Source organism: Scleropages formosus, chromosome 21 (genome assembly GCF_900964775.1).
Source record: "Scleropages formosus chromosome 21, fSclFor1.1, whole genome shotgun sequence".
Lineage (NCBI taxonomy): Eukaryota > Metazoa > Chordata > Actinopteri > Osteoglossiformes > Osteoglossidae > Scleropages > Scleropages formosus.
Window position 1 is genome coordinate 23,068,574 of NC_041826.1, and position 25,325 is coordinate 23,093,898.

Consider the following 25,325-nt stretch of genomic DNA (forward strand, 5'->3'; position numbering starts at 1 on the left):
GTCACACCAAGGCGATTTACAGCGTTGCTCAAAGTCACCGTGATTCACCCATTTATATAGCTGAGTAATTTTTACTGTTCGGGGGAACTACCTTGATCGAGAGCACTGCAGCGGGATCGAGGGTATTTGTATATTTATATTGCTCTGTATTTAAATTTTGAAGCGTTGTATTTACGCCGTACCTTCGCGTAATGTTGGACGCATGACGTAAGACGCAGGCCACGTACTGGCGTGCACTCGCTCGCGCGCCACGCCGGTGTACGTCATGTAACGCGCGCGTGCACGGGACAAGATGGCGGCGCCCTGACTCTCCCACGCTGCTTCATTTGCGCGTTTTCTGTCCGTTCTTTCGCCGTGACGACGAAACGGAGCGTGGAAGATGTCGAGGCTCATCGTGAAGAATTTGCCCAGCGGGGTCAGTGCGGTGCTCGCGCGTTGCGCCCTAGTCTCTGGGTCTCGCGCGCGCGTGTCACGTGTGTGTCTCTGACTCTGTGTGTATGTGTACTCACTAATCTCTAATCACTAATGTTGTTGCCGAGACACATGTCATGATGATCATCATGTCTGTCGCTTTGTTATAAGATCTTTGGGACGGACTTTAGGTGTTTAGCGTGTCCAGCGTGTGTCCACTGTGTCCCTGCAGCACGCAGTGACTGTCCAGGGTCTGTCTGTATCTCTGCACTGTCCAGTCAGTGTGTGTCCGCAGTGTGTCTCTGCACTATCCAGCGTGTGACTGTCTGCATCGCCCACATTCATTGTCCGCTGTGTCCCCGGATGACCCTGCTGTCCCCATCCCATGTTGTGTGCAGATGAAGGAGGAACGTCTCCGCGCCATGTTCTCCGCCTTCGGCACCCTCACCGACTGCGTCCTCAAGTTCACCAAAGAGGGCAAGTTCCGACGCTTCGCCTTCGTCGGCTTCAGGGAGGAGGAGGACGCCGAGCGCGCCACGCGCCACTTCCACAGGAGCTTCGTGGACACGTCCAGGATCTCGGTGAGAGCGGCCTTCGCCACCGGGCCGCTCGCGCTCGTACCTCCTCCCTTGGGGACCTCTGTGCGTGCGTGCGCGCGCGCGCAGTGTCCCGTCCTGCTCTTTGACCGGGACCGTGTTGACTCCGCGCTGCAGGTGGAGCGGTGCAAGTCCTTCGGAGACCCAACCAAGCCCAGGGCCTGGAGCAGGCGCAGTCATCGGTCGGCCACGCCCACTGAGGAGGAGGAGGAGCCACAGGAGGTAGTGCTGCCGGATAGCGACCGCAGCCGCCGCGCGGCTGTACCGTGTTTCTCTCCGGTCTCATTGAGCAAAACTGCTGACGGCTCAATCTCTCCTTTCAGGAGGAGCAGAAGAAAAAGGAGAAGGAGAAGAAGAAGAAGAGAAAGGAGGAGGAGGAGGAGTCCTCGGCTCTCGGAGCGGTAACTGAGACCTTTTCCCATTGGTTGTGACTCTCGCTGAACCCTGTAGAGTGTGGAAGGAACGCTTACCGTGTTTCACCGGGCGAGTTGGTGGGGACTCGCCGCTCAGCCCGGTGTCCCTCACGACCCCCAGGTGTCTGTAGTGTCCCTCTCGCATGCTCTTTTGCAGCTGGAGCAGGACGAGAACTTCCAGGAGTTCCTCGCCGTGCACCAGAACCGAGCGCACATTCCCACCTGGGCCAACGACACCCCAACCCGGGCAGCGAACCCACAGCCTGCGCCGCACGAGAGGCAGGAGGACAAGGTGAAACACAAAGGCGCGAAAGATGACTACCTCAACTTTGACTCCGATGAGTCCGATGAAGATCTGGAGCAGGAGGAGGACCAGGAGGACGAGGACGAGTGTGAGTGTCCAGGAGTTCTTCATGCAGCAGTCATGAAAATGTACACACTTGTGCAATACTTTGTTGGGAATTTTTGAAAGTAGCGTAATCGGCATCTTTATTATATGCGTTGTGTGTGTTTGAAAACTTGCGTGTCGAGTTCTCTTCTTGTTGTCTCTCAAACTTTGGAAAACGGGCGTTTTTAGTAGTTTATGAAAAATGTGCTATTTTTAAGTCCGAAACGGAGACGTGAGACGTCTGCTAATTGCGAACGTATAAGGTTTTATTTTGTTGGAAGCAGAATGAAAATAACTACCTGGTCAGGTACAAAGCCGAACTGTTTTTGCTCTCCAGCTCTCGTTAGTAGCCTGCTTTTTGAGGCTTTTGTTTAGTAGTAGTCATAATAATAACAGTAATAATACAGGCGATTTATAAAGTTAATCCGTTCCCAAAAACAGTGTGGGTATCAAAATTTTGGATACCAAAACCCTGTTTTCCATTATTTTAAATGGGGGAAAAAATGTGTTCCCAGCCCATCCAAAAACCCCAAACAAATTTTCCAGTAGAACACAGTCAAACACGTATATAACTATCAACCCATGATTTAAGAACAATATAAAACACATTTATGTAGTTATAGGTATTTCCCACTTTTTATTTGATCAGTTCTCCACAGAATGAGCAATAAACCAAGCAGGGATCTATGAGCATGTTGCATTTATATTGTGAACAGCTTTCTAAAACTGCACACTGCTGCTAAAATGTAGATACATACCAGAAAAACCATCAGCTGACTTTTTCCTGCTAATTGCTCTGCTCTCTCTGCAATAATTCGGTTAAATAATGCAACAAATATGGTCAACAGACATACCCATGGAATTGCATCGCGAGGCATTCCCATAATGCCCCACTCTCTTCATGCAGCACACTCGCATTCATAACACACCTGAAGACGGCGATATCTGGATGCAGACGTGCCAACGACAGTACATTACTGTACTACTGCTTCTCTGGCACAATGTGCAACTTGCAAGTTTTTTAGATACAGATTGGATATGAAAAGTCAAGAGCTGTTATACGGAAATTTTGCATAAAGAGACATTGTAAATGAAAGGATATCTATAACCAGCTGTAAATAGTAATAATTTACATTCTCTTGTTGGCATTCTCATTATCTCTGATGCTCAGCTGCACATCCTCTGTCGCTTCCCACAGGCCCCACCAAGGAGGCGCTCGAGAGCAGCCTTTCTGACATGGACTACCTGCGCTCTAAGGTGGTGTCAGTGAAGGGTTCGAGCGTGGACGCAGAAGGCCAGGACAGCGACGAGGATGCCAAGGAAGAACTGCTCGCGCAGCTCCAGGCTGGCGGTGCCTCTGAGAGTGAGGACAAGGACAGCGCACAAAGGGCCAAAGCAAAGAGAGGCAACAAGAAGGACAAACACGGTGAAATGGACAAAAAGCAAGAGGTCCGTTCCTGTGTTCCCATATCACTGTGGCCAGTGAGGGAAAATAACTGTGGGAAGATTTAACAGCGTCCAGTCGGAGTGTCTGGTCTTCAGTGGGGTCCCCTGGTTCTTTCTTAGTTATTTCCCCTGTTTATTGTCACCAGCGTTAGAGAAATGCACTCATCTCCTGTTACTCAGCGTCCCCATAGCCTGTTTATTCTCAAATGTCCACATGTGACATTCGTAACACTTTTCGTTCCTTCTGAGACATTCATCTCGTTGCGATAAACCGTATTCGAAAATCATGCTAAGCGGCTGTGTGAGAGAGACCGTGAGATGCGGTGCATTGTGGGAACTGTGTACCCACTCTCTCAGTTGTGTATAGCATTCTACGGTCTCACGTGTGCACTGACGCTATTGTGTTTACATCCTCTGTTTGCAACATTTTGCTTCTTCTTTTGAATTATTTGTCGTCCTCAAGTCAGTTGACACACAGTAAGTTTACATTATGAGGTCATTTTTGAAAAAAATTATTTAGGCGCGCTAAATCCTTCATGTGGAACTTTCATGAAAATTAAGTTTCTGTGCACAGTTGTTTATCTATAGACCCAAAAAAGCAACTCTTTATACAATTTCTGCATTTATTTATGTTTAACAGAAGTTAAATGTAAAACTTTATTTTTTTTTTCTATTGCACATGTGGACTTAATAAACAGTGTGGAAGAGTGACGTTGAGCATTCCACCTCATCCTTCTCACTGCGTGTTTTGTTCAGGTGGAACCCACCACGGACTTCACGGTCAAGCTGCGGGGGGCTCCCTTCAACGTCACCGAGGTGAGTGACCAGTGTAGTCCGCTGCTGCGGTCGGTGGAAAGTTCCACGCGATCGCCTCGCTCACTGCTCGTTGACAGGGTCACCCCAGAACTCGTGTTCTGCTCGTGGAGAAGTCGGCGTTCCGGGGGAAGGGGGCCTTCGTGGGGACACAACGCACCTGTGTTGCCTAGCAGCTGTGTTCGTCCAGAGCCACCTTCACCCGTCCGCCAGCAAAGCCCCACCTGCGACTTGTAATCGACAGTCCGGCCTCTTAACCGCTTTGCTGCGCTGTGTAACCGACACTTTTCTTTCCTGCAAGCAACAAGTGCGTGAGTTCATGACCCCGCTGAAGCCTGTCGCCATCCGCATCGTGAGGAATGCCTACGGCAACAAGACGGGTACGTGTATGACCAGGAGGGGGCGCCCTGCGGCTTCTGAGTGTTGGGTGCTTTATTTTTTTATTTATTTTTTTTTTTAAATGCCCCTGGCGTCCCGTCCTGGACCTAGTGCTGACATGGGTGTTTGCAACTTGAGGGGCCGGTGCGTTTGTGTCGTTCTGTGTTGTGCGTGGTACACAAAGCATGGTATAGACAAGGAGAGAGTGTGTTTGACGATGGTCGATGCTACCTGGAGACGCCTGTGTGAGAGATGACATAACCCATAACTCTTCCCCAACCCCTGGATGTGGTTAGGCTACGTGTTTGTGGACCTGCGCTCCGCAGAGGAGGTGGAGAAGGCCCTCCGCAAGGACAAAGACTACATGGGTGGGTGGACGGACCCTGTCGAGGTGCAGCATGCGTGCGCGCACACGTAGTGTAGGGTAGGCAGGGCGGATTGCTGTTACACACCCACTACACTCCCGCTATTCAACAAACTCTTGAGTTCTGTCTTCACCTTTGGACAAAGACACTGGTTTAGCAAAGTAGTAAGAGCAATAATAATAATAATATTAAGATTAATTATGAATATTTTCGGGTTTATTGGCATTGCCATTGTTTGGTGCACAAATCCAAAGAAGTGAGCTCTTGCAGAAATTCTGCACATGTTGTGCATCACGCTGCTTCTTCATAAGTCAGTAGATGTGAGTAAAGTGAAGGTGAGTTTTGCAGAAAAGGAAATAATAAGGGCGCGCTTGTTTGCATCACTCTAAGTGGGAGGAGCGTAGTAATCAACCCTGGGAGTTACCCTTCCTTATATACCCAGTATAAAGGGTGGAAGTCTCCACATTGCACTGGAGGATGTGGCCCAGCATAGTAATCAAGGCTATAGAACTTACCGTGGTGCCTTTGATGATTAGCCTGGTTTCTCCCATATTTCTTTTTTTCTTTCCTTTTCTATTCTTTTGTGTACTCACACTGTGGGAGAGACAGGTGGTAAGTGCAGTGACAATCTCTGTGCACAGGGGGGCGCTACATTGAGGTGTTCCAGGCCAGCGGTGACGGCGGCAGCAGCAAGAGGGCCCCCTGTACCGAGGAGAAGGGCGGCCAGAACAGGAGCTTCCAGCGGCAGATCAGGGAGGACGAGGAGGAAGAGGAGGTGTCCGAGTCGGGCCGTCTCTTCGTGAGGAACCTGCCGTACACCTGCAACGAACGGGAGCTGTCGGACATCTTTGCGCAGTACGGTAGGGCTGCCCGCCCCCCGTCGCTGCCCGGGAGTCCCTGCGACGACCGCACGGACACTGACGCCGTGTGTCTTGCAGGGCCGCTGGCCGAGGTGCACTTCCCCATCGACGGCTTGACCAAGAAACCCAAGGGCTTCGCCTTCGTCACGTACATGATCCCAGAGCACGCGGTGCGGGCCCTGGCGGAGCTCGACGGCCACGTCTTCCAGGTGCGTGTTTGCGCGTACGCGTGTGTGTGGATGCCGAGCGGCTCTGTGATGCAGCGTGATGAGTTCACAGCGATGAAGAGCGCCGGTTCCTCTTGTGATGATCCATGTTGACTTTGTGTGTGCGCGTGCACGCAGGGCCGTATGCTCCATATCTTGCCTTCCACGCTGAAGAAGGAGAAGGCAGAGCAGGATCCCTCGGGCCCCGGGTCCTCCTCCTTCAAGAAGCAGAGGGATGCCAAGCAGAAGGCAGGCAGCACCAGGTGGGTCACAGTATTGTTTTTATGTTCCAAAGAAATAGTCAGAAAAAGTGGTTGGGTATTTAGCTAAATATGAAGCACATTTAAATATTTAAAGTGATTTTCAAGCATACGGTCTTCAGCGTGTAAAATGAAACTTTTGTGGAAATGCAGAATTAGAAGGAATCGCTGTGTTCTTCACACCAGGCTCCTCCACCTCTCTAATAGTGTTGGTCGTTTTTACCCTAGGGCAGGATTTTGGAATGAAACAGCATTTGCAAGTACATTCAACATGAAATATACATTTACAACACAGAAAATGCTGCATTAAAATGTTTGCATACACGCACATGAAGCCGCTTGTCCCAAGCGGGGTCGTGGCGAGTCAGAGCCTAACCCAGCAACACAGGGGACAAGGCTGGAGGGGGAGGGGACACACCCAGGATGGGATGCCAGTCCGTCTCAAGGCACCCCGAGTGGGATTCGAACCCCGGACCCGCCAGAGAGCAGGCCACGGCCAAACCCGCTGCGCCACCGCGCCCGCTCTGTTTGTTAAAACATTTTATTTGCAACAAGATTGTGCCAAAAAGAAAAACTGAGACCGTGACCATACCTCTCCGATAATGCGGTGAACTGGGGGGGGGGGTGCAGACAAAAAGAGAAACATGCAAACTCCACACACCTTGAGCAGGACTTGATCCCCACACCCACCGAGCAGCTCAGGAGCTTTGAGACACCAGCTTAATCCACTATGTGACCACGTCCCCAGGAGTATCACTTCAGCCACCATTAGCGTTCTTGATTTAGCTGATAAACCAGTGCTTAGGTACCTGCAGGATGAAAACCAACTGATGACAATCCTTGTTAAACCTGTGCTGCAACCAACAGACACACAGTAGCGCAGAAAAATGAAGCAGTTAACAACTAAATACGTATTTCGGTGAGTGGAAAAACCGAAAGTGAGCTGTCCAGCAGCTGAGGAGAGGAAAACAAAACACTCCCAGGGTGTGGAAGTGGGGGAGGACTAGTGGGGTGAGACCAGTGATGTGTTTGACTGGAACACGTCACACTCTGGGCGTGTTTGTGGAGCCTCGCAGTAGTGTTTTGTTTTCCACCCAGCTCGCACAACTGGAATACGCTCTTCTTGGGCACGAACGCGGTGGCTGACGCCATTGCCGAGAAGTACAGCACCACCAAGAGCCAAGTCCTCGACCACGTGAGTGCGTCCTGCACGCTGTGGCTTTGTAGCCATGGTGAGCTTTAACCACTATTGTGCAGTGGGCCTCACATAAAGCTCCTGACCATTGTTCCCATCATCCCCTTCTCCTGTAGGAGTCCCAGGGCAGTCTGGCTGTGAGGATGGCCTTGGGGGAGACCCAGATTGTCCAGGAGACACGGCAGTTCCTGCTGGACAACCATATCTGCCTGGACTCCTTTAGCCAGGTATGGTATTTGGTGATGGGCTCCAACATGACACCCCCTCACTGCTGCCTCCTGGTGGCTCACTTCTCTACACACTTATTTTTACTACCTTAGCGGTGATACTCTAGTATGTGCTACACAGCTGTAGCTTCCCTGACATATTGAGTGAAATTTGTTCCCGAAAATCTCTTTGCAAGCCGAGTTGTCGGAAAATTAATTGTTGGTAGCTAATAATTTCACGGAGAAATTATTAATTCTTAGCTAACAATAATTAAAATGGGCAAACAAGATGCATTTCTGGGCCACAGATGATTCACCCTTTTTCCTTCAACATTTCTGCCTGAGTTTTTAAGATTTAAAAACGTAATATTTATTGTGAACTACATTTGTAGCCTGTTTGTGTTTTTTTTTCCATCGTAATTTGCTGTTATTTACTTTATCGCTATGTAAAGTGGACGTGATCGTTGCTGTGACGCTGCCTAACAAGAGACTTCTCAAAATTACTGGAGTTCCTCTTAATGCTTGTAATTCCTCTCTGCTATCTATTCATATTTTCATTTGTGACAAAAGAATAATAAAACCGACCGAGTCATTTGTCACGATATTGCTTTTCAAGAGAATTCTGTGTAGTTTATTGCTTTAGGATTAAAGTGGATAGATGAGAATTTTTTACCTTTTTTCCAGTTTTAAAACTGTTTTATATTATTGTTAGAAATTATAAAAAATTCTGAGATTTGTGTGGTACTCAATGTCACCAGAGCTAAAATTGAAAATTCTATTCTTCTTAGGCATTTCCGGAAAGTATGACTTAATAGCTTTTTAAATACGGGTGGTCCCCGACTTACGATGGGGTTACATTCCGCAAAACCCGTCGTAAGTCGAAAATATCATAAGTAAAAAATGAATTCCATACACCAAACCTACCGAACATCATGGCCGTTACGGGTTTGTTGCCTTCATGCTGGCCGATTACCTTGAGTTTCTCCTTAACAGTTATTGCTTTCCTCTTCTTCTTCCCACCAGTAGCAGGAGACACAGACGGGCATTTCGTAGACATGATGGATGCACAAAACACAACGTAGATACGAGGAGGCACCCAAGAAAACGCTGGCAACACAGAACGCTGTAGAGTATCGGTTGAGTACACTAGTGACCGCGTGGCAGACCGGGAGATGCGGATCGCTGCCGCTGTCCAGCATCGCGAAAGAGTATCGCTCCGTATATCGCTTTCTTGGGGGGAAAAAAAAAATCAAAATTCAAAGTACAGTTTCTACTGAATGTCTATCGCCAGCTCACCATCGTAAAGCCAAAAAAATCGTAAGTTGAGCAGCATCTGTATCGTGCTTGTTAGATTGAGCAAGAGAAGCCTGTTTATGTATTTTATTGTTACATCGATAGTTACATAGAACAGTGTTGCTTTGTTGGGCCCCCCCCCCCCCCCCCAACACCCATACCCTCCACATCACGGTGTGTGGTCTGCAGGCTGCGGGCCCCCGCAGTAACGCTGTGCTGCTGGTGAAGAACCTTCCGGCTGGAGTCAAGGTCTCGGAGCTGGAGGCCGTGTTCTCCCCGCACGGCTCCCTGGGACGCGTTCTCCTGCCGCCGTCCGGCCTCACGGCCATCGTCGAGTTCCTGGAGTTCTCGGAGGCCAAGAGGGCTTTCACCCGGCTGGCCTACACCAAGGTGAGCGGCACAGCTCCCGTTCCCTGTATCACGCTCTCTATTCCCAGAGTAGGCTCTGGAACCCCGCAGCCCCGTATAGGGCGAGCTTGATGAAAATGGGTCGAATGTGGTGTTACAGCACATGTTTAATTCATGACACCTTTACCTGCAGTTTTTACACGAACTTCCCTATGATAAATGGAGGCACGTCTTTGTTTTTAAGCTTTCGTTGATGGGGATTTAGTGGTTGCAGTTACCAGCAAATGGAGTTAGATTTCTTTTCCCAGATACGTTTGTACGTTGAGGAAGTGTCACGTTTGCTTGTGGTGGTGGAGCACACGGGTCACGCACCACCCCTCTCGCCCTGCAGTTCCAGCACGTGCCCCTGTATTTGGAATGGGCCCCCGCCGGTGTGTTCTCCACCCCTCCTCAGGAGAAGGCCAAAAAACCCCCTGCAGAGTCCAACCCAGGTAATCGCACCTGCTCCCCTGCTCCCGGTTACTCGGTACTGCGCCATCCAGCTGTTTTGCCGCAGCACTGTGACCTCCAGCAGGATGAGATTGCAGTGTCACGTCGTCGGCGTAAGACTTGCGCGTTTCCAGCAATAAGTGTGCGATAAAGTGGCCTTACGCAGGGTGTGTGCGCAGTGCAGTGTAACGGCGTACAGCTCCAGCGGGAGCCAGAAGGTGTGCTTGCGTTTGACCTGAGCGTTTTTCTCGTCCTGCTCCCAACGCCCCACATCAGAAGCTCAGGAGCAGCGTGCTGATGCGGCTGCGAGCGGCGATGAGGAGGAGGAGGAGGAGGAGAGTGTGCCAGGATGTACACTCTTTGTCAAGAACCTCAACTTCAGCACCAGCGAGGAGACCCTGGCTGAGGTGGCTTCGCCTGCATTGCTGCAGCTCTGCTTCTGTAGGACAAGTTGGATGTGCAGGGCCTGGTGTAGTGACCCCCCCCCATGTGCCATCATTTCAGGTCTTCTCCAAGTGCGGTGCTCTGAAGACCTGCACCGTTTCCAGGAAGAAGCAGAGAAGCGGTACGGTCATATTGTCGTAGTGCGGGTGTGTTCCAAGTGTGTGTTGGGTCTCCTGCCGGAAACTGGTGACGGTGTTTATCTCCTCCTGCCAGGTGACCTCCTTTCTATGGGCTACGGCTTTGTGCGGTACAAGACCCCCAAGGCTGCACAGAAGGCCCTGAGGCAACTTCAGGTATGACAGGAGATCCAGCACCGTAGCCTCAGCTCCCCAGAACAACACCGCTAGTCACCGTTGGGTACATTGGGTTGGACCTTTAGCAGAACGTTGTACGGTAGAACCTCCTCTGGGTTGGATGAGGAAGTGAATTGCAAATGTATAATTGTTCCAGACCATGCGGACCCCTTCCGCACATGACAGGGTTAATTTGTTCTGTGAAGCAGAAGTTATTTCTACCTTGTCTTTTAATCTCCTTTTGTCCATTTGTTCGTTCTGAAATGAACAACAAAATTAGTACCACCAATAGGGCTGAGTTCAGCTCTTAATCATTTAGCATCAGGAGTTGTAGCTGCTCTGGACGCGACTGTTGTTGCCCCTGGTTTGTCCTGTGTGACTGTGTGTTGGTGACCCTGGTTCTTCCTTTCTGCTGCAGCACTGCACTGTGGACGACCACCAGCTGGAGCTGAAGCTGTCTGAGAGGGCCACCAGGTAGGCGCGCAGCGTGCTACTTTTTATCTCTCGCTGGGAAGCAGCCCATCCTCTATGGTTCTCGCTCAGGACGGTCGTGTCCCCCTTCCCCCCCCCAGGCCAGCTGTCAGGAGTGCACGCACTAAGCAGACGGCCAGGAAGCAGACCACCTCCAAGATCCTGGTGCGCAACGTTCCCTTCCAGGCCACTGCGAAGGAGCTCCGTGAGCTGTTTGGGTGAGCTCACCCCACGTATCTTCTCCCATACACACACACAAACACATAGACACACGCAGTTAATGTGGTTTATCTGTGCATGACCGTACCGCGGGTGACAACCAAAATGAAAAATGAAACCCAGATAAAAAAAAAAAGAAAAAATGTAATATTTAAAGTGATTTCCAAGTGTACAACTCCTAACAAGGAGGCACTTGATTCATCGCAAATGCACTGCTCTGGGACCGAATTGTTCCATTGGCTGGAATAATAAGATGGACCAGAAGTCACTGGTATTTTTACATCAGCTGTTTTTGAACACCTTGTGAATACGATGGGCCCAAATTTGCTAAATAAGCTCATTGTGTGAAAAGGAGAGAGCATCCCTGAATTTACGAACTCTCTTTAACCAGAATTTCAGTACAGTGGCTCTTGGCTCCACAGCTTTCGTTTTACAGAACAAGAAATACCTGTAAAACAAAATTAATCTGAAGCGTGTCCAAAAAAAAGCAAGTCGTGCATCGTGCAAGTGAAGCAAAGTGCGGTGAGCAGTTGGTGTGTCTCCGTCCAGTGCTCTCTGTCTATTGGGGTTTTAGGAATATGAGTGTGTTGCTTTATGAGAGTTGAGCATTACGGTAAGTGTGTGAAATTCCACAGGAGTGTCTGTCGGCATAGCGGGTGTGATATTTCATTTAATGGATTTTTTTTTGTGCATTTTAGCAGCATTGTGCAGTTTTAGGAAGATGTTCACAATTAACACAGCATGCTCAATGAATCCCTGCCTACTTTATTGCTCATCCTGCAGAGAGCTGATCAGTTAAAAAGAAAAGTAAGAAATACCCTGGGGCATTAACCCCAGAAAGTTCTCCAACCACAGTCTGGAAGCAGGACATCAAAGCCAACAGGTGTATTGCGCTCTTGTGCTGTTTTCTGAGAAGTGTGAGACTTTGGAGAAAAATCTGCTGAATTGTCAAATGTAAATTGAAATGTTAGTGTTTATATCGTGCTGAAATCATGGTTTGATTATGTGTTTTGCAGCGTTCCTCTGATTTTTGGGGAAATTTTTAGGGTTTTTTTGGATTGGCTGGGAACCCATTATTATTTTTCCCCATTTAAAATAATGAGAAATTAGCTTTCGGTATCCAAAATTTTGATATCTACACCTGTTTCAGGTTCAGACTAATTTATTAAATTGAAGCATTCCTATGTATTCATAAACTCTCGTTTTAACAGAATCCTCTTATATGAGTTATATATCAGTAATGTATGTTTCTATTGGGCGAAGGGGGACACTTATACAGCGTGGCACCGATGTTCCTCTTCCCTTGCTCGTGTGTATGTGCTGTCACACGCTGCTCACGTGAGCCACGGGCTGCTCCGCTCCGTGTTCGCACCCTCCCGGCGCTGCAGGGCCGTATGCGGGGCAGCGCTTCGTCACGTTCGTGTGCGGCGCGCCGTCGGCGGAGGGCGGCCGGGCCCGATGGGCCTCGTGGCGTAATGGATGGGGCTGAGCCTCTGCGCCGCACACCGGTTAATGGGCCTCGTCGGCGCACTCGCACGCGGGGGGGGGTTAAGTCTCTCTTCCTGCCGCTGGTGTCCGCCTTTGCTCGGTCATGGCTGCGCAGCTGTAACTGGGAGAAGTGCTTCAGGATCAGTCTTTCAGGTACGTGTTGTAGCAGATGTTCTCAGTATGAGACTGCGCTCGCTCTTTGTTGAATCTCCCGCTTTCTTCGTCATCTGCGACGCGGTGTCCGGGGAGCGCGGTGTTCACGGCGGAGCCCGGGCTCCGGATGTCAGCCAGCCTGCAGTTTGAGGGTTCACCACCAGGGGGCAGTGTGCCTCTCCTGACCCAGCAAAAGGTGTGAGGTGCTGGAGGGAGGGGTGGGTAGGTGGGTAGGTGCTGTGTTCTGCGGCTGCGCCGGGTGCGAGTGTCACGCGCCATCGGAGCGGCTCGTCTTACCGCGGCGGGTGCGCCGTTCCTTCCCTGCTCATGTCCCACTCGTGCAGGTTCAGCCATTGGCTGCCCCCTCCCGCCTCACCTGTACACGTGTGCAGCACGTGTCGCGGGGGCTACGCATCACTGTAGTGCACGGGGGCTCCATTTCTGCCGGTCTGTATGAAGTCCACATACAGGCATATCGACTCTTTCGTCGTGTAAATACAGAATTACAGTTTCGATTCTGACGTTTTTGAACCGGTACATTTCCCTTTGCCCACCGGTTATTATTTCGCTGCTTTCGTGGGATTTTCTGCCGATTAATGACCCACACGATGGTGAATTTCATACATGTGTAAGTTGATAAATATGTTTTTTCAGGGATATGGGCCGCCGTGACTGTTCGTGTCTGTTACATCGCCGTTTCTCATTTCTGCTGCTCGTAAAATCAATGAGAGCATGAAATATCTTAAAAGAAAAAATTGTATTATTAATTACTTTTGTTGAAACCGGTCTCGTCTTTCTGTTCACCTTCAGCTGCTCCGCAGATGGTTCCGTGTTATAAATTATAATTGCGGTAAAGCCACACGCGATTGGCTGCCGGCACCGCCCGAGCTCCTCCCTCTCCTTGCTCAGGTGCATTCAAAGCCGAGGTTTAGGGTCCGCCGGCCGTCGTCCTCCACCTCCCCAGGTGGGACCCCCCTACTCCCCCCGTCCGCATGTCCGCCGCCCATCTGCTTTGCACGCCGTCTCCGTGACAACTGGCTACCCCCGCAGGTACCGAGGAACCCGAGGCGCAGGTGCTATTTCCGAAAGCCGCTATCGCACCGTCACACCTCCCCCCACCTCCACGCAGCCCTCTCCGTAGGTGCCCTTTGGCAGCTCGTTCATGTCCTCATCGTTTGCCTTGCGCTTCTACCTGTTTGCAGCATGTCCTCTTTGTACAGCGCAGTGTGCTCATTAGCGCCCCCTAGTGCTTCCCGTGGAGGGGCAGGTGGTCGACGCGAACGTCGCTCTCCGCGGAAGGGACGCCTGCGAGTTTGGCCCCGGAGTGCCTGCTTCTGGCCGCCCGTGCCTTACTGGCCTGATCTCCGCCTGCTCTCCTCGTCGTCAGTCTGGTATCGCGAGATTCGTCCGCGGTGTGTTTCCCGGCAGGGCGGGTGTCCGCGTGGCCGCTGTTGCTGGATGGATGAGCGTCCAGGTGAGCTGGAGGGAAAATGCAGTGTTAGAGCAGGCCGTGGGAATCGCGTTATCGGAAGCGCAAAGCGCTCCAGTCGACCCATAATGAGGGTCCGTGAAGAAGGATGAAGCTTTCGCTGGTCACGCGTGCGAGAAAAGCTCAAAGTGGTCCGAGAAAGTGGCCGAGGAACACTGGACCACTTTGTACGGGAAAAATTTTTCACTCTTGTGGAATATTTGGACATGGATGATTTTTTCCGGTATTGTAAGCAGTTTTAAATTTCATGTTGTTTCAGGTTTCGCATGACCTAACCTGTTGTTAAATGCAGTGACACCTGTGTTATTTGTCTTTTACTGACTGCGACTTCGTGGTAAAAGTGACTTAGGAGTAACAGATGGATTGAGTTATGAACACGTTTCCGGTTGCACTTGTGTTTCGAAGTGGGCGGCATGGTGGCACAGCGAGTAGCGCTGCTGTCTCATGGCACCTGGGCGGTGCGAAAGGACATGGGTTCGATCCCCCGCTCAGTCTGTGTGGAGTTTGCATGTCCTCTCTGGGTGCTCTGGTTGCCTCCCACACTCCAAAGACATGCTGTTCAGGTTCCCCCATAGTGTGTGAGCGACAGAGAGAGTGCGTGTGTGTTCCACTGATGTGTGGATGAGTGACCCAGTGTAAGTAGTGTATCTAGCAGTGTAAGTCACCGCGGTGAATAAGGTGTGTGGCCTGATAGTAACACTACATAGAGTTCATTGGAAGTCGCTTTGGAGAAACATTTATTTATCAAACTGTTAAGTTTGAGTCAAAGCGTCATGGTTTATAAGAGAACGGTACAATATGAGGAGAACACAAATCTGATCCGAGTCTATATTTTATACGATCGTAAACAATTATTGACCCATCTAGCGAGCCTTAATGGAGGGAACGAAAGGTACGCTGTTGATATGATCCGAGTAGATTTAAACAACCTTTAAATGAATTACAGATAAATTGTAACGCTCACAAAAGAAATCTTTAGTCAGTGAAATTCCACACGTCAAGAAAGGAACAGAAAGATTAGTTTAATATGTGGAGGTGATCGGCCCGTTGAGTCACCGGCGCTGCGCCAACTAGAAATAATACGCTGCTGCATTTGTGCCTTTGTATTAGTCGTTAATAATGGCGGTAAGAGCATCGTTATCCAAGGAATGGGTGTAAAGGGTGCATTTTGGTTGAGGACCAGCTGCCAGTCAAGCTTAAATACATGAGAAGAGCCCATGAGTGTGGAAATCACATCAGTCACCTCTTCAGTGGTAATAAGCACTTAAAAAGCATTTACAAAAAACAAAATAAAAAATGGTGCTCGTGTGCAACAGCTGGCTTAGGTAATACAATTAAAATATTGAGAATAATGTCGCAAATGAAAGGCATGAGCACCAAACAGCAGTGTGTTTGGATGAAAATGCAGATGCACATTCCTTCTAATTTGTCATAGAATGAAGTTGCACTGTGATAAAGACCTTGAATTATAATTTAACTGTATAATAATTAAAGGACGTTGCGTATTGACTACTTTGTGGCCTGTAAATAATTTCCGCTATTAAGGCTGATTTTGGAGTTTGGTTTTTTGCACGATGTACAGTAGTGCTGGGAACAGAAATGATGAGCATACGGTAGTATCTGTGCGGCACAGACACAGTCGGTCCTTTAAATTCCTCTTAAACTGTTAAAATAAAGAACGAACAAAAACCACCAAGATCATCTTTCAGACCAACAGGCCGCACCTGGTGCTCATCGTGCCAACGAGGCACTTCTGGGCAGGGCTGTCCGAGGGGGCGTGGCCGGGCGATTGAAGGGGGCGTGGCCTACAATGAAGGGGGCGTGACCTGCTATTCGGGGGCGTGGCCGGGGCTGTCGCTGTGTTGTTGCTGTTACCGCATCATGCGCAGGCGTACACTTAGCTTTGCGGTGTGTACGCGACCCTGAATACAGACAGGCAAAACAGAGATTACCCGTGCGTTCGAACACGGATTAATTCTTAGCCGTGCCGACTAGCTAATGGGATTAGTCCAAATTCACAGAAACGTAGGTACACACTTTTGCGTATTTTACTGCTTTGTTTCCATACGTTTGTTTAGTTAACAAGCGTCTAAGCAGGTGTTATTAAAGGGGAACAAAATTGATTTTATGGAAATGATAATCAGCATTGCGGGCGTGCGGGTACGACAGCGTCCGACACACAGGTGACGTGCCGGGGTTGTGAGCGGAAGGAGCTTCGCCTCTAATGGACACTCGTTTGGATTTATCATACAGACAAAATTAATTAATATTTCTCATCATTCGTAGTACTCTTAACCCCCTTCGGATTCGGTCTCCGGATATCCTGCGTTTGTGCGTCCGTTCCAAGATAATTAATACCGGTTATTAATAGGTTCAAACTACTATTTATGCGGTCCGCCGCCTCCGATCCGAGCCCCAACACGTAGACTGAGATGCACTTCATGCTTTAATTTTCTTTATTGTTCATTTATTTCATCGTGATGCATAGTCTGGAGCCTGGGGTCAGGGGGTGTTAAGCTATTTACGCTGTTTTACCCATATACTGTACACAGCTGGGCAATTTTTACTGTGTCACCTCAGGGTAAGTACCCTGCTCGAGGGTGCTACGTCAGGAGGTGGGATTCGAACCAGCCTCCTTTGAGTGCAAAGCGGCAGCTGCCCCCAAGTCCCTAGAAATGTGCCGAAAGATAGTTACGTTGATGAGGTATCGAATCGACTTATTCGTTCAGCTTTCGCACGAATATTTGTTCGCGCGTGTTGCGGACGCCGTGTCCCGGTACGTTGGCTGCGCGGCCACAATTAACCTTCGATAAACCTTGTTTTACTGTGGGTGCAAAGCGGTGGATGTCTTGCAGCAGAGACTCGGACACTCGAGCGCGTTCTGCCTGCGTTCGCAAAACGGTCCCGAATGGAGGAAGAGCCTCCAGTAGCGCGCCGAGGCCTGAGGGGTTAAACGAGGGCGGGCGGATCGTCGGCGTATGAAATGTAATCCTGCCTAATGTGATGTTCCACGGACCCGCAAGAAAATGTAAATCGGAAACACTTTATAAGAACCAGGCCAGAGTGTGCGCACCGCTGGCCTGTAGTTGTCTTTTACCGCATTTTTGCCCCAGAAAGAGCTCCGCATTCAGCTGTACTGCATAGCTGTGCGTGTTCTGTCGTCATGGCTACGCGTAGAAACGAGCGCGACCGAGAGGTGTGAGAGCTGGTTGCTCAGGTAGCGCGTGTGAAGTTTGCCCATGTCGTGTTTGCCGTCGAAGGACATCATGTAGGTGTCTTTCTCCCGAGCGGGTCCACCTCACGGAGGTGGCATCTCTGTGCATCTGATGTTTCCCTACGTTAACACACAGAGAGAAGGTGTTCCCTTTCACTGTCCTTTCTCCCTAACATCATGTCTAGTGAGGAGATCTGCCAGGTTCCTCTTGATGGTTAACACCCTTGTTCTTTGGATGGATGGATGGATAGTTGAGTAAGCAGATGCATGGATGGTTGGATGGATAAAGAAGTGCAGATAGCTCAGCATCATTCAGGCACTAAGAGGTCCTTGGAGAAGTGCAAGTGGACCAATGTACTGCTGAAGATGCTCGTCTGTCGATGACCTGCGGGTTCCCTTGTACCTCATGAAGGGGGCGGTGAAAACCACCATGTCAGTAATGTGTGCGGGAAAGACGGAGATGACGGATGCAGTGGATGATTCCAGGTGTCGTTCGCCGTGTTTGTGGTGCCAAGTAGCTAGAAGGAAAGGTGCAGTTGGGGAGCGTTGTTCAGTTGAGTGTAGAGTGTCTGTTGTTGGCGCGCGGCACATAGAAGTTTTTCTTAAATATGAACCCTCCTCTTGTCACATAATGGACAAGTTAGCTGTAGGACGGTTGAGGTGTTTCTAAGGAGTTTGATTTACCGGGACGGTGTCCTTAAGGACACGTGTCTCAGAACCCAACGTGGTATTTTACACTTGCGTGTGTTTATTAGCCAAAAACAGAACTCCGCAGACAACCAGCTTCGTAAGAAAACGTTGCATTTTGTCTCATCGTCTCGTAGAGCTCTTTAATTGGCTCATTAAATCTCCGCATCCCTGGGTTCTCGTGGTTGCCGCTTCGCACCGATTCTAAATCCATACAGGTGCAAGCGTGGTAAATCTTAAGGGATGTTCATCTTGGGTTAATGTAGCTCAGACTGACATTCCATTGGTGTTTTTTTTTTTTTTCTTTTCTTTTCTTCAAATTTCTTAAAAATCCACTCATCAGCTTTGACAAAATCACCATCAGCTTGTGGATGTGAAGGACGCCGTCTGGCACGTTTCATTGACGAGCGCTCTCTGTCTCCCAGCACCTTCGGGGAGCTCAAGAGCGTGCGCCTTCCCAAGAAGGTGAGCGGCACAGGAGCGCACCGAGGCTTCTGCTTCGTCGACTTCCTCACCAAGCAAGACGCCAAGGTGAGTCGCCCTCGTCTCCCTCGCACCCGTGGCCTCGCTCTCGGCGGGTCCTCCGCTGACCCCGCCGGGAAGTGGCCGCACCCCCGTTTCGATGTCACGGAGCCGGAATTAAAGCTGCCCCCTGGCACGGGTCACGAGTGCTCGTGTGGCGTAAAGAGCGGGGTTACCGTGAAACACCATGTTTTTGTCTGCCAGATCGGGGCTCCTTAAACAAAAGGACACGTTCGTAGCCGCGGGAGGTGCGGATCGCTCAGTTCTGCCCCTCCCAGCTTCAGCGCTTCCTTCGCACGATTATTACGTAGAGATGTTTGAATGCGAGGGGTGCTGTGTGCTGGGGTGCGAGCGCGAGTCCTGCCCTCTGTCCTGCTGCGGCAGCTGGAAGGAGCGGGCGGAGCTCGTGGCTTTCGGTCCCAGGAAAACCCAGCCGAGCCCGGCCCGCTCCGCCACGCCGCTCGTCGCGCCCCCGGCCCTCGTCCGCCGATCGAAGCTTATTGACGAACGCGCGGCGACAAGATAAACGCGGCCCTCCCGCGTGCATTATTTATGAGCGAGCGTGCGGAGGGGATGAGCTTGCGACAGCTGTTTGCTCTCGCCGCGTTTGCACCCTGTCAAGCGCCCCCCCACCCCACCCCACCCCCCTATTAGCACACGCTGCTGTCAGGTTCTGTAAACAGCCAGCAGTTTAGGTGCCTAATTGCTGTTTTCTTTAAGTAAAGTGGCACCTTCACCGGTAGCACCAAATAGATGAGCATCTTTGCCCACGGAGGGTGCGAGGGGTTCGGCGGCAGACGCCTACGCCCGCGCCGCCGCGGAGCGGAGGGTCGGGGAAGCGCGAAATCCTGCACCGTTTTTCTTTATTTTATTTAATTCCTTTTTTTTGAAACTCGTATCCAAGCCGGGACCTTGCGTCGCGGTTTGGACGCACGCCAAGATACGCTCCCGGAGTTCTCCGACAGGCCGCCGACTGGTGCGCGACGTGACTGTTCCGAAAAAGATCCCGATCTCCCTTCGGTGTGTGTCGCCGTTCGGAAACGCACGCTGCGCGTCACTTGCGGCCGTCACGACTAACGCTAATAATACATCGGTTTCCATTTTCCGTGCAAGGCGTTCGCTGCTCTTGATTATAAAATTGACTCTTTTTGACGACTGACTATTTTTTCCTGGTTTTCATTCAGCCCCATTCAGCTGCATAATTGCTGTAATTAGCATTTAATTATCTGTGCTCTTATGCATTTCCCTATAAAAACTGTAATAGCTAGATACTTGAATGCAGGTTAAAATAGCGCAGTCTTCAAACATACTTTATCATTAAACAGGTGTCAGCAATATCAAAATAATGAAGTAATTGAGTGCTGCGATTGGATCAAACACTTAATTGAGAAATGGTGTGTGTATGTAATATGGTGTATATATACTGTATATATATATATATATATGAGATTTCCCAAAAAAGCTATATGTGTATCCAATGGAAGTGCTGCAGTCATACAGTCCTATTAATATATAATAATAGTCAGATTAATATGTTACATATTAATACAGTCATATTAATATGTAAATATACAGTATAATAGTCGCATTAAGATATGCTCATTAGTCGGTGCTGATTTATGAGTAGCTTGATGTGGAAAACACTTTAAATCCAAATCGAAAAGGAGAGTGTAATGTGGTGTGTGAGCACAGCTGACAAAATCCAGAGCAGCGTTGGGGAAACGGGGTAAGAGCCGCGTTTTTAAGCGACGGCGAGTTGAGGGCGATGAAGGAGGTGGGGAACCCCTAGGAGGGGAGATGAAGAGTCTGCCCCAGAACCGCCTTTGTGTGCCTTCGAGTCGCTCGGCTTGTTCCTTTGACCGATTTCACGTGAAATAAAGAGGCCGAAAAGCAAACGACGCGTCGCTCCGTGTTAAACCTGCGGGGAAAATGGTTCTCTTATCCCCTTTACTCATTTTAAACAAGAGTTTTTGAATATGGGGACGCTGGTACAGCTGCCCTGCGAGGTCAGGGTGGGGTGTGTGACCTAATCAGCAGTAGTACGTACACACTCGGGAGACGAAACACACCGAAGCACTAAGAGAAGGTCTCTCACCTGTTTTTAAAGATTGCACTTTCAATGTTTCAACTGTGTTTACTGAGTTGTCCTTATAGCAGCGCGCAGAGCCTGTTCTGTTAACGTCTTTCTTCAGTTTCTTCAGTGACGGCAGATGCGGTGGCACAGCGGGTAGCGCTGCTGTCGCGAGAGGACGTGGGTTCGATCCCCGCTCGGTCTGTGTGGAGTTTGCGTGTTCTCCCCGTGTCTGTGTGGGTTTCCTCCGTGTGCTCTGGTTTCCTCCCACACTCCAAAGACATCCTGTTCAGGTTCCCCAATAGTGTGTGAGTGACAGAGAGAGAGTGTGTGTTCCACTGATGTGTGGATGAGTGACCCAGTGTCAGTAGTGTATCTAGCAGTGTAAGTCACCGCGGTGAATAAGGTGTGTGGGCTGACAACAGAGTTCATTGGAAGTCACTTTGGAGAAAAGCATCTGATAAATAAAGTAAATGTAGATGCTGTCTCCAGTACGAAAAAAGAAAAAAATGACTGTAGGACAGGCTTATTTTGAAAAGCGAGGTGTGTTAATGTTTAAAATGGTTCACGTTCTGTGCACGGTCCAAAAGCGGGAGACATGCTGCTCACTCCACTCTGTGTTCCACCCCAACGCAGAAAGCGTTCGGCAGCCTGTGTCACAGCACCCACCTGTACGGCCGCCGCCTCGTCCTCGAGTGGGCCGACTCGGAGGAGACGATCGAGGCTCTACGCAGGAAGACCGCCGAGCGCTTCCACGGTGAGGCTCCGCGGCCCGTCTTTCCAGCACCGGCACGTGGCCGTTGCGGTGCGGCTCTTTGTCTCCTCGCCCTTTCCTCACAGAAGGGGTGGATTAGTCACGTGGAGTCGCCCTGGTAGGAGAACCCTTTTTGCGAGGGGCTCAAATTACCCTCATTTCTTACGGAAGAAACGGCGTAGTATTTAATAGCGTAACAAATTATTCCTACCTTGTCTTTTAAAGTTCATCTTTCATTCATTCGTCGTCAGTAACCGCTCAGTTAACGGCTGTTTATTAATATCCTATAGCCGTTAGTATTTATGTACTTTTGTTATGTCTTTTATTTCACGTCTCATTTGTATTTCTTCATGGCGGTGAAAGTTTACCGTGTTAATACTATTTTACATTACAGTGAAGTAATTTGCGACATTTGTTGGTTGTCATCTTGCTCTGTTTTTTTTTTTTTTTTTTTTACTTGTTGGGCGTCCACCCGTCCCTTTTCTGCCACCGTTTATCCTGGTGAAATTCGGCTGCCTTTCCAAGGCTGTCGGTGGAACATCTTGTTATTCCTATGATAAATAACAGAAATAACGAAGAATAATAGAAGCGACTTCCTCGTTTCTAGGTTCGGGTGAGGAACGAAGTCCGTTCGCTGTCACGGTGTGCGTATGCGTGTACCGATCCACCTGCACGGGACAGCGCTGCGTCACGGTCGGCACCCTGGGGGCGGTGGGGTGTGGGGTCGCAGTCCCGCTCAATACCCTCTCCGCATGTTTGTTTAGCGAGCGTCTGCATCTCGCTCCTCCATCAATCCGGACCGAGCTGCGCGTCCCCTCCTCGGCCGCAATCGATGTCCCTTCCCCCTCTCCGGCGAGGGACGGCGGAGACCGGCGGAGGGACGAGGGACCGGGAAAGGCGGTCGAAAGAGCGAAGATGAACGTGGCCGTCAAGCACGAGCCCCCTCGTGACACGCGGCGGTCCGCACGCATGCCCCTCCCCCACTGATGTGCTGCGATAGAGTAAAAATGACCCTGCTGTGGAAATGGGTAAATCCCTCTAAAAAGTGCCTCGGAATGAACAGACACGGGTGTAATTGTTGAGCTCTGGATGTCACATCTTTGCTGTAGAACATCCTTAGACTGCTGTTGGACAGCGGACTTGTCTCTACCTGTCCGGGTGCGTAAGGGCTCGTGGAGGGGTTTCCCCCTTGAGGCTCCAGCTCGTCCCGCTGTCCCGTACGGGGCTGCTTGTAGGGGACGCGCTGTCCTACGCTCTCCTACATGTCAAGGTGGGTTTTCATTGGCCTCTTGCTCCCTTCCACTCGCCACTCAACATGGACCACAGCGTAGATGAGTAAAAGATTCAAAATAAATTTGAGTACTGCCGCCCCCCCCCCGCCCCGCTCCGCTCACGTCCCCCACCGGGCTGCTATTGTTGACGTTAATGATGGCAGGGATTCAGTGGGCGCGCGCCGCGGCCCGTCGCTCCGGTGCGAGACGTTTGCCTATTACTGCTTTTCAAATCCAATTTCCCGGCCCCATTGTGGCGGCCGCACGCCTATTCATTACCGCCAAGCAAATGAGATTGCCGCGCCAGCTCTCCTGAGTGGGAGAGGAGCCGCTCGAACTGTGAAAAGAAAAATCAAACCTAATTATTGCTTATTGATTTCACAGACAAAAAAGAAGACAGTGGTGTGTTCTGCCCCTATTGCGGTGCACAGCTCTGACTTTGCGCGGAGCCCCTTTGTCGTCTCAGCCCAGCTACGCTCTCTACATTTTGAGAAACATTTATATAAATTTGTGTGTGTGTATATATATATATATATATATATATATATAAAAATTCTTTTTGGCACGTTTGTTGATTTATTGCAAGCCGTAAAACAAGATAAGGCAGATGCCGCTAGACGTTCCTTGCCTGTCCTTCGTTCTCGCTGGAAGTTGGCCGTTTTAAAACCCGTTTCAGCAGGACAGCGGACAGAAACTAATGCTGTATAAGCAGATAAAGTCTGTGGAAAGTCAGGCTTCTCTTTTTTCCCCATGTTATTAATAATGGTTTCGATAATTGAAAATACAGTACCTCTACAAAGTATCCGCTGCCCTTGAACTTCGAGCTTTATTATATTACAACATTCAGCCACAGTGAAATAGGCTTTTTTGACACTGATCAACAGAATGCTTACAAATACGTTGTAACAAATGATGACCATGAGACATAAAATAACCAATTGCATAAGTATTCACCCCTTTGGGTGAGTAAGTATTCACCCCCTCAGCTCAGTATTCGGTAGAATGCTCGTTGGCAGTAAGTACAGCCCCCTGTTCCAGTCTGTTTCGAGAAGTTTGTCAGCTTTGTACAGCTTGACTCTGCACTTTTTGCCCAATGGCTCTTTGCAAAACTGCTCAAGTTGCGTCCAGTCGGACGGGGACCATAAATGAGCCACACCACACAAGTCCTCACACACATTCTTCATTGGGTTGGGGTTGAGGCTCGCGCTCGGCCGCTCCAGAGCTTTGACGTGACGGCCGGGTTCCTTCGCGCTCGTCTACAGCCACGGTGTTCGCAACCGGCGCTTGTTTGCGGTGGCAGTTTCTCGTTGGATTGCGGCAGTTTGTTTAGAAGATGGATGTTGACTTAGAAAGAGCATTTCCTCATGTTTCCGTTCCTGCGCTCGCAGATGCAGCCAAGAAGCGGAAGCTGTCTGAATTGAAGGCGGGGATCCTGGAGGACATGGGCGAGGAGAACGAGGAGGCCTGAACAAGGAGACGCTGGCCTCGTTTTCAGGGCGGATGGCTGCTCGCTTTGTGTCGCTCTCTGGAGGAGAATCGACCCTCTCGATGTGCTCGTGCTCTCCGCGGACGTTCACGTTTTTGCAGACGAGCACGAAAGGCAACGTCTGCTTGAACTGGGCTGCTAACAGGAGCAAGGAGATCGAGCGCGTCATGCAGAATGGACCCGAAGCCATGTAAAGGAATGGGGCGTGATGACTTCTGCTTTCCCCACACAGTTGCCCAGGCGTCCTCCACATCTCTGCACCAGCTGTGTCTTGTTTCTGTCATTTTTTTTACAGGTCGCTCTCATCCACTTTGATTCCTTCGTTTTGCTCTTTGGGTGTAAATGTCTGAGTCGAGCACATGTTCGCACAGCAGCCGTCTGAAATTCTACAGATATTTGTCAAAGTATTTGTGCAGTTTTTTTTTTTTTTTTAGCTTCATAATTTTAGTAATGAAGTATTTAAAATAATATTTTATGTAATTAAGTTACTTTGTTGTACCTTTATTTGTACGTTGTGGTGGAGATTGAAAGACTTTTAACTGAGGACTTTCAGTCACTGGTGTTGAGGATCAACGTCTTTCCCTCACTAAACGGTCTTACTTCGTTCCACAAAGTCACCCCACTGGGGAGGTTCCTCTCGCGAGACCAAATGACCGTTCTTTGGTATTGGAAAATAAGAGGTTCCTCAACAAAAACAGCTGCTAGTGTAGTGGTTAGAGCTACTGTCTTTTGACCCAAAGCTCACGGGTTCGCTTCCCACCTCTGGCTCAAGTACCCTTGAGCAAGGAACTTACCCTAAATTGCTCCAGTAAAATTACCGAGCTGTATAAATGGGTAAATAATAGTAACCTTAACATTGTAAGTTGCTTTGGAGAAAAGCATCAGCTAAATGAATAAATGTGTAATAAAAAAAAAAGTTGCTTACAAATTGAGCAAAATAAGGCATTCTTATTCATGACGGCAATAACATCGACATATTATAGTACTTGTTAAGCAAGCATTTTTGAATTTTTGCTTCATCTTTTACTATCAGTGATAACTGTGAAGATGATTTCACACTCGGTGAACGAGCGGACATGGTTCGGACCGTCCAGTT

At 49.6% G+C, this 25,325-nt stretch overlaps 1 protein-coding gene across 1 annotated transcript; it reads left to right on the forward strand.

Annotated features, from left to right (window-relative positions):
- Positions 1-277: 277 nt before the first annotated feature.
- On the forward strand, positions 278-24,510 carry rbm19 (RNA binding motif protein 19). Its single transcript, XM_029247226.1, has 24 exons — positions 278-415; positions 810-992; positions 1,125-1,229; positions 1,331-1,408; positions 1,578-1,812; positions 3,007-3,257; positions 4,011-4,070; positions 4,369-4,447; positions 4,742-4,813; positions 5,452-5,670; positions 5,749-5,879; positions 6,015-6,139; positions 7,235-7,331; positions 7,448-7,558; positions 9,020-9,220; positions 9,570-9,669; positions 9,944-10,074; positions 10,172-10,232; positions 10,325-10,404; positions 10,823-10,878; positions 10,977-11,093; positions 18,551-18,656; positions 21,355-21,475; positions 24,132-24,510. The coding sequence occupies exons 1-24, from the start codon at positions 380-382 to the stop codon at positions 24,209-24,211; spliced, it is 2,835 nt and encodes a 944-aa protein (XP_029103059.1). The 5' UTR covers positions 278-379; the 3' UTR covers positions 24,212-24,510.
- Positions 24,511-25,325: the final 815 nt, after the last annotated feature.

Excerpts from the sequence above, each read along its gene's own strand:
- rbm19 (XM_029247226.1), top strand. The coding sequence starts at position 380 with ATGTCGAGGCTCATCGTGAAGAATTTGCCCAGCGGG. Across the intron at positions 9,670-9,943 it reads CCCTGCAGAGTCCAACCCAG|AAGCTCAGGAGCAGCGTGCT; the intron begins GTAATCGCACCT and ends GCCCCACATCAG. Across the intron at positions 18,657-21,354 it reads TCACCAAGCAAGACGCCAAG|AAAGCGTTCGGCAGCCTGTG; the intron begins GTGAGTCGCCCT and ends ACCCCAACGCAG.